The sequence below is a fragment of the Oncorhynchus tshawytscha genome, linkage group LG11 (genome assembly GCF_018296145.1).
Source record: "Oncorhynchus tshawytscha isolate Ot180627B linkage group LG11, Otsh_v2.0, whole genome shotgun sequence".
Classification (NCBI taxonomy): domain Eukaryota; kingdom Metazoa; phylum Chordata; class Actinopteri; order Salmoniformes; family Salmonidae; genus Oncorhynchus; species Oncorhynchus tshawytscha.
Genome location: NC_056439.1, coordinates 51,722,770 through 51,731,408, shown reverse-complemented (window position 1 = coordinate 51,731,408; position 8,639 = coordinate 51,722,770). Strand labels below are relative to the sequence as shown.

The 8,639-nt window shown below is 47.6% G+C and overlaps 1 protein-coding gene across 1 annotated transcript in view; it reads right to left on the bottom strand.

Moving 5' to 3' along the window:
• Nucleotides 1–4,127: 4,127 nt before the first annotated feature.
• Nucleotides 4,128–8,639, bottom strand: part of synj2bp (synaptojanin 2 binding protein) — a 6,275-nt gene continuing 1,763 nt past the window's right edge. Inside the window, exons 2-4 of the mRNA XM_024416485.2 lie at nt 5,296–5,432; nt 4,866–4,961; nt 4,128–4,607 (exon numbers count right to left, since the gene is read on the bottom strand). Of these exons, the coding sequence (XP_024272253.2) occupies nt 4,455–4,607; nt 4,866–4,961; nt 5,296–5,432 (386 nt within the window). The 3' untranslated portion in view covers nt 4,128–4,454. The remainder of the gene's footprint in view (nt 4,608–4,865; nt 4,962–5,295; nt 5,433–8,639) is intronic.

Genomic DNA, 8,639 nt, shown 5'->3' with positions numbered 1-8,639 from the left:
TCAGTAGGTATCTTACAGAAAATTGATAATAAAAAGGGAAGATAAAGTGAGTTATTTCAGACACCTAATGTGCTTTAACTTAAAACAAATACATAGTATTGTCCGAAATGGCACCCTATTCCCTATATAGTGCACTACTTAGTCCCAAATGGCACCCTATATACACTGCACTACTTTTGATCAGAGGCTTAGGTAGGCACTACATAGGGTGCCATTTGGGACACAAAACAGACTAGATTAGTAATTGTTAGTGTCACCCCTATGACTACATATAAATACCATTCTACAACACTCTACAAGTGTTCTGTCAGTGCCCACAGTAAATACAATACTTCTTACTTGATGGCATCCCATTGCTCGTTGTCAAGACAAGATAGCACAGGACAGACACTGTCACTCAGGTTAATTCAACTTAGCTACCAATTCAGCCTCCTTGTCTAGAAAATATCTAGTACAAACATAACTTGTTACACTTTTATTTGATCTTTCATCTTATATTCCCATAAAAATCATTACACCACATGACAAGTCCAATGTTCATTCTAGTTTCCTAACGTTTTTAGTGTCAAGTCAAGTGAGAATAGGGCAACACAATTTATTCTGCTCCACAAAGTTCACTGACCCAATTCAATACAATTCGTGGCAAACGTTTTAAGTCAATCAAAAGTGGAACTTTACTACACTAAACTGGTGGACACATAGAAGCAGAATAAACATAGAGAGGTCAGCTTTCATTTTATTTTCATACTAGCTTGATTCTTGTTTCATGGACAAAGTGTAGAGATCTGGCAATCTAACTAGGTCAAATCTCCACAGCAATTAATTTGTTAAACCAATAATCATTAATGCCATTTGAAACAATCAGTTTGGAGAGGTGATATGCTGTACTCAAGTGATGGGACAGCCAGTGTCTGGCTGAGGCCCAGTTTGGTGTCCTGACTCCAGTCCAAGGTGATACAAGAACAGTCTAAAATTTACATTACAATGACTCATGCTGGTGCACGCAAATTCAACATGAATTTAATAGGTGCCCTTAACGTCATCAAAAAAAAAAAAAACACACACAGCATTACAGCTATATTATCGCTGTCCAAGTGACGCAAGCCTACCAGACTACTGTCCTGATCTGGGCCCGCGCGCAGTGAGCGCAGAGCGTGTTGGACCAGACTACTGTCCTGATCTGGGCCCGCGCGCAGTGAGCGCAGAGCGTGTTGGACCAGACTACTGTCCTGATCTGGGCCCGCGCGCAGTGAGCGCAGAGCGTGTTGGACCAGACTACTGTCCTGATCTGGGCCCATGCGCAGTGAGCGCAGAGCGTGTTGGACCAGACTACTGTCCTGATCTGGGCCCGCGCGCAGTGAGCGCAGAGCGTGTTGGACCAGACTACTGTCCTGATCTGGGCCCGCGCGCAGTGAGCGCAGAGCGTGTTGGACCAGACTACTGTCCTGATCTGGGCCCACGCGCAGTGAGCGCAGAGCGTGTTGGACCAGACTACTGTCCTGATCTGGGCCCACGCGCAGTGAGCGCAGAGCGTGTTGGACCAGACTACTGTCCTGATCTGGGCCCACGCGCAGTGAGCGCAGAGCGTGTTGGACCAGACTACTGTCCTGATCTGGGCCCGCGCGCAGTGAGCGCAGAGCGTGTTGGACCAGACTACTGTCCTGATCTGGGCCCGCGCGCAGTGAGCGCAGAGCGTGTTGGACCAGGAAAGAACGCGCCACCTAGCCCGTTCTCAATACCCGCCCTATTTTTGACACTAGTTGCCGCAGTTCGGCACCGCACTAAAGCGAGCTTGTTACCTTTAGGCTGATATACATATTTATTTGGTTTTTCATGACATTTCTGCGGTGATTAAATTTCAAATATTTATCAGATGTATTTTTACCAGCCATGTGTACCATGTGTATTCTCAAATTGAAAAGAGCGCGCTCCCCCGCGCTCCAGCACCACTACCTATTGGGTCCTGGTCAAAAGTAATGCACTAGATAGGGAATATGGCACCATTTAGGACCACACAGGGCCTTGCTGCACACCCTATGACACCTAGTTAGTCCAGCGTCTATTACAGTGATTGGATGAGCTGCAGGAATGCTAAACGTTCACTAGGTGGCAGCATCGGGCCGTTATCAGAGGACTGGATCAACAGAATGGCTTCCCATGGAATTCTTTGACCTTTCCTCATTCCTTTCAAAGTCACAATATTTAGTTTTCCTTTGCAAACAAACGAAAACAATAGATTAAGCGACATATTTCCCTTTCCGTAAAACATGTAGCCTACGGCCGTTACTGTTTCACGTGATGCACACATCTGGATTAGATTAACAGAAAATGCCTTAAGAATAAACCCAAGCCTCAATGTGAACCCGGAAGCATTTAAAATACCCATCTCTCTTTCAGACACATAACACGTGGAAGGTAAACCAGAGATGTCTGGTTTACATCAACCTCAGTACAAATCGATGGGCACTATCATATTGACCCCTTGTCACGCCAAACTGTCAACAGATCTGGGGCCAGGCTACAGGAGGAGCCACCCAGTCTGGGGCCAGGCTACAGGAGGAGCCACCCGGTCTGGGGCCAGGCTACAGGAGGAGCCACCCGGTCTGGGGCCAGGCTACAGGAGGAGCCACCCGGTCTGGGGCCAGGCTACAGGAGGAGCCACCCGGTCTGAGGCCAGGCTACAGGAGGAGCCACCCGATCTGAGAACAGGCTACAGGAGGAGACAAGAGATCTGGGACCAGGCTACAGGAGGAGACAACAGATCTGGGACCAGGCTACAGGAGGAGCCACCCCGTCTGGGGCCAGGCTACAGGAGGAGCCACCCCGTCTGGGGCCAGGCTACAGGAGGAGCCACCCGATCTGAGAACAGGCTACAGGAGGAGCCACCCGATCTGAGACCAGGCTACAGGAGGAGCCAACAGATCTGGGGCCAGGCTACAGGAGGAGCCACCCCGTCTGGGGCCAGGCTACAGGAGGAGCCACCCCGTCTGGGGCCAGGCTACAGGAGGAGCCACCCCGTCTGGGGCCAGGCTACAGGAGGAGCCACCCGATCTGAGAACAGGCTACAGGAGGAGCCACCCGATCTGAGAACAGGCTACAGGAGGAGCCAACAGATCTGGGGCCAGGCTACAGGAGGAGCCACCCCGTCTGGGGCCAGGCTACAGGAGGAGCCACCCCGTCTGGGGCCAGGCTACAGGAGGAGCCACCCCGTCTGGGGCCAGGCTACAGGAGGAGCCACCCCGTCTGGGGCCAGGCTACAGGAGGAGCCACCCCGTCTGGGGCCAGGCTACAGGAGGAGCCACCCCGTCTGGGGCCAGGCTACAGGAGGAGCCACCCCGTCTGGGGCCAGGCTACAGGAGGAGCCACCCCGTCTGGGGCCAGGCTACAGGAGGAGACAACAGATCTGGGGCCAGGCTACAGGAGGAGACAACAGATCTGGGGCCAGGCTACAGGAGGAGACAACAGATCTGGGGCCAGGCTACAGGAGGAGACAACAGATCTGGGGCCAGGCTACAGGAGGAGACAACAGATCTGGGACCAGGCTACAGGAGGAGACAACAGATCTGGGACCAGGCTACAGGAGGAGACAACAGATCTGGGACCAGGCTACAGGAGGAGACAACAGATCTGGGACCAGGCTACTATGTTCACAGCACATCACTGATTGAACATCCACCTCGTCATTGTGACCAGTTTGAACCACCTCCCAACATATACAGCTACTGCACCTGGAAGTATTTTTGCAACATTATAGAGACGGTTTTTACGACAGGGGGGTCAGAACATAAACAAAAAAGGAAGATGATGACAAAAACACATAGCTAATATGCATCTGTATAAAACAGACGAGCTAAATCAAAATATACAGCGAGTGAGTTCTCATAGCCAGGCTCCCCCAAAACAGATCAGCCATTCAGTTACAAAAGGTCCTCTGAGTGACAGAAAACAACATGGCCCTTTCCAAAAAAAACAAAAAACCTCCCTGCGAGAACACGAAACTAATGAGCCGTCAGAATGAGTCAGGGGCTCAAACTCTGCCTAGAAACTCTACAAATAAATCCCTCTCCTCCTGACGGATATAAAAAATTATATATTTGGAATAAACACGCTTTTTAACCACCAAAGTCCTTCTGTCTGAGGAGCACAGCTCCGCTCAGCAGTAGGAATGCCATGTTTATTGTGAATCCTACAGCTTTCTTAGTTATACAACGACAAGGTTAGCTCGTCATGTCATGGTTGTTATCCCTGTGGCAAGAGAACAAAATACACAGAAGGAAGGGGGGATGCATAATTATAATTCTAACCACATGAACAACTATAAATTGGAAACATGGCTTACTTGTTTTTTTCTAGTTCGTTTCTTACTTTTTTTTTTTTTTGGCCTTCAGCAAAGTTCAGTCCCAGCTTTTGCTCAAAAAAAAAAAAAAGAAGCTTTGGAGGAGAAAATTAGTGTGTTAAAAATGCCTCCTCAGCTGTGGCTGGAAGCGCATGTAGAGGACAGTAACGGCTGCAGCAGCTCCCAGGACGGCCACAAGTATTACCAAGGAGGAGACAGAAGAGTCGCCGTCAGGCCTGGAACTGGGGGGAACATTCATGGCCATGGTGGGCTGTTGGGACAGACAAGAGGGCAACAAAATAACACATATCATATCTGAGTTGTGTTCAGTGGGCCCCAAACAGCACTAGGCTATATATCCCTCAGTTAATCTGAATGTGTCCAATAAGAAATTATTCTTTTTTTTTGTTGTTTTGTTATCAGTTGCGAAACACTTTGCTACAATGTGCCCTAATGAATATGACCCGTCCAAGACAGTTGATTGAGAAGTCTCAGACAAGGGAAGAAAAAGACCCTGTCCCACACACACCCTCTGCTGCACGCGAAGCTGCACGTCCTCTCCCGCTGACGTGAAGAGATCCACCGCAGCACTGTGTGACAGGTGCTCCAGCTTGTGACCATTAATCTACATAAAGACAGAGGGAAAATAACATCACAGGAGCTTGATACATTGTCGAGGACTAGAACTGTCAGTACCACGATCGTTTAGGATCTCCCGTGCAGTGAAAAGCGTCATGAAATTAAAGCCACAATTCTACAGTAGATGGCTGGAATCTCAAGCCTAATACAAATTTCCCAGATAGACGATTGATTGATTCAAACATCACATGACATTCCCCCTTCTTACCCTCTGATCTCTAATCTAGACCACCAGTCGGCTCTCTAGCAATTGAGCCGCTGGGGACGAGGTTATCTTCTCCAAACCTCAAAAAAAAAGAAAAGTGAAAGTCAATGTTTACCGCCAATATCTTGTCTCCTTCTTGTAATCTTCCATCCAGCGCTGCTGCTCCATTCTGTTTGATTTTGGCCACATAAATCCCACTGTCATTCAGGACATACTGCTGGTCCAGACCCCCCACGATGTTAAACCCCAGACCTGGAGGGAGGGAGGGGGAGAAAGAGAAAGAGAGAACAGGAAATGAAAGTTCTCAGGTGAGGTACTTAGTATGGAGTTCTCATTACATGGACATTTGCTGACTGATCGCCTAGCATCACTACTCTGGATGGTTCTGACTTAGGTATTTGTAGTTGTCCACATATTCTAGGTGTTGTTGCAAACTTGTTCTCAACTCACCTACCTGGTTAAATAAAGGTGAAATAAAAAAAATGTAAAAACTGATTTACCGTCTGGATATTCAAAGAGGAAAAGACCATAGAACACTTTATTTCTCTCTCTCTCTCTCTCTCTATGGACAAGGCTATGTAACTATGGTAGTGCAGAAAGTATTAGTTGGAGACAGGTCAGAAGAGGTGTGGACAGAAGGAGATGTCTGCTGATTACAATGTTGTTATGTGGGACAAGGTACAAGCAGAACCATTCCAGAAGTTGCCTATAAATTCCCTTCCATGCAGTCAGTCTTGTCATAATATTGCAGATGCGGAAGAGCGGTTAACGGAACTCCCCCCCCAAAAAAAAAACGATGTAAATGCCATGGAAACGCTCGTTTAACTCAACTCATCTTGTAGTTACCAGCCCCGTCGCGGACCCCGATGTCTTGCTCCCAGACAAACTAAACAACCTATTCGCTCGCTTTGAGGACAATACAGTGCCAACGTCACGTCCCGCTACCAAAACCTCTCCTTCACTGCAGCCAACGTGAGTAAAACATTTAAATGTGTTAACCCTCGCAAGGCTGCTGGCCCAGACGGCATCCCCAGCCGCGCCCTCAGAGCATGGACAGACCAGCTGGCTGGTGTGTTTACGGACATATTCAACCAATCCCATCCCAGTCTGCTGTTCCCACATGCTTCAAGAGGGCCACCATTGTTCCTGTTCCCAAGAAAGCAAAGATAACTGAGCTAAATGACTACCGCCCCGTAGCACTCACTTCCGTCATCATGAAGTGCTTTGAGAGACTAGTCAAGGACCATATCACCTCCACCCTTTTTATTTATTTATCCATTATTTTACCAGGTGAGTTGACTGAGAACACGTTCTCATTTGCAGCAACGACCTGGGGAATAGTTACAGGGGAGAGGAGGGGGATGAATGAGCCAATTGTAAACTGGGGATTATTAGGTGACCATGATGGTTTGAGAGCCAGATTGGGAATTTAGCCAGGGTTAACACCCCTACTCTTATGATAAGTGCCATGGGATCTTTAATGACCTCGGAGTCAGGACACCCGTTTAACGTCCCATCCGAAAGATGGCACCCTACACAGGGCAGTGTCCCCAATCACTACCCTGGGGCATTGTCATCTTACCTGACACCCTAGACCCACTCCAATTTGCTTACCGCCCCAATAGGTCCACAGACGACTCAATTGCAATCACACTGCCCTAACCCATCTGGACAAGAGGAATACCTATGTAAGAATGCTGTTCATCGACTACAGCTCAGCATTTAACACAATAGTACCCTCCAAACTCGTCATCAAGCTCGAGACCCTGGGTCTTGTCCCTGCCCTGTGCAACTGGGTCCTGGACTTTGACAGGCCACCACCAGGTGGTGAGGGCAGGAAACAACATCTCCACCCAGCAGATCGTCAACACTGGGATACCACAAGGGTGCGTTCTCAGCCCTCTCCTGTACACCCACGACTGCGTGGCCTTGCAGACGCGCCTCCAACTCAGTCATCAAGTTTGCAGACGCCACCACAGTGGTAGGCTTGATTACCAACAACGACGAGACGGCTTACAGGGAGGAAGTGAGGGCCCTCGGAGTGTGGTGTCAGGAAAATAACCTCACACTCAACGTCAACAAAACTAAGGAGATGATTGTGGACTTCAGGAAACAGCAGAGGGAACACCCCTCTATCCACATCGGCGGGACAGTAGTGGAGAAGGTGGAAAGTTTTAAGTTCCTCGACATACACTTCACGGACAAAATGAAATGGTCCACCCACACAGACACCGTGGTGAAGGCGGCGCAATAGCGCCTCTTCAACCTCGGGAGGCTGAATAAATTCGGCTTGTCACCAAAACACTCAAACTTTTACAGATGCACAATTGAGAGCATCCTGTTGGGCTGTATCACCGTCTGCTACGGCAACTGCTCCGCCCACAACCGCAAGGCTCTCCAGAGGGTAGTGAGGTTTGCACAACGCATCACCGGGGGCAAACTACCTGCCCTCCAAGACACCTAAATCACCCGATGTCACAGGAAGGCCAAATAGATCATCAAGGACAACAACCACCCGAGCCACTGCCTGTTCACCCCGCTATCATCCAGAAGGCGAGGTCAATACAGGTACATCAAAGCTGGGACCGAGAGACTGAAAAACTGCTTCTATCTCAAGGCCATCAGACTTAATCAGTCATCACTAACATTGAGTGGCTGCTGCCAACATACTGACTCAAATCTCTAGCCACTTGAATAGTAAAAAATTGGATGTAATAAATGTATCACTAGCCACTTTAAACAATGCCACTTCATATAATGTTTACATACCCTACATTACTCATCTCATATGTATATAATGTACTCTATACCATCTACTGCACCATGTCTATGCCGTTCAGCCATCGCTCATCCATATATGTACATATTCTTATTCATTCATTCATTTACACTTGTGTGTATAAGGTAGTTGTTGTGAAATTGTTAGATTACTTGTTAGATGTTACTGCATAGTCGGAACTAGAAGCACAAACATTTTGCTACACTCGCATCAACATACGCTAACCATGTCTATGTGACTATATACAATTTGATTTGATTGAGGCGAGCTAGCTACATAAAAAGGTATTCTCACTGGAGGTTACTGGGCTAGAAAAACCGAATTTGTATTCGTCACATGCTTCGTCAACAAGTTTATATTAACCGGCCGTTCCCAACAACGCAGAGAAAGAAAATAAACTAATAATAGCAAAGTAAAACACATAACAAATACACAATGAGAAACGATAACTTGGCTATATACACGGGGTACCGAGTCGATGTGAAGGGGTACGATTTAATTGAGGTAAATATGCACAGTACCAGTCAAAAGTTTGGACACCTACTCATTCAAGGTTTTTTAAATTTAATTTCTGCAATTTTATACATTGTAGAATAATAGTGAAGACATCAAAACTATGAAATAACACATATGGAATCATGTAGTAACCCCTCCCCCCAAAAAGTGTTAAATCAAAATAT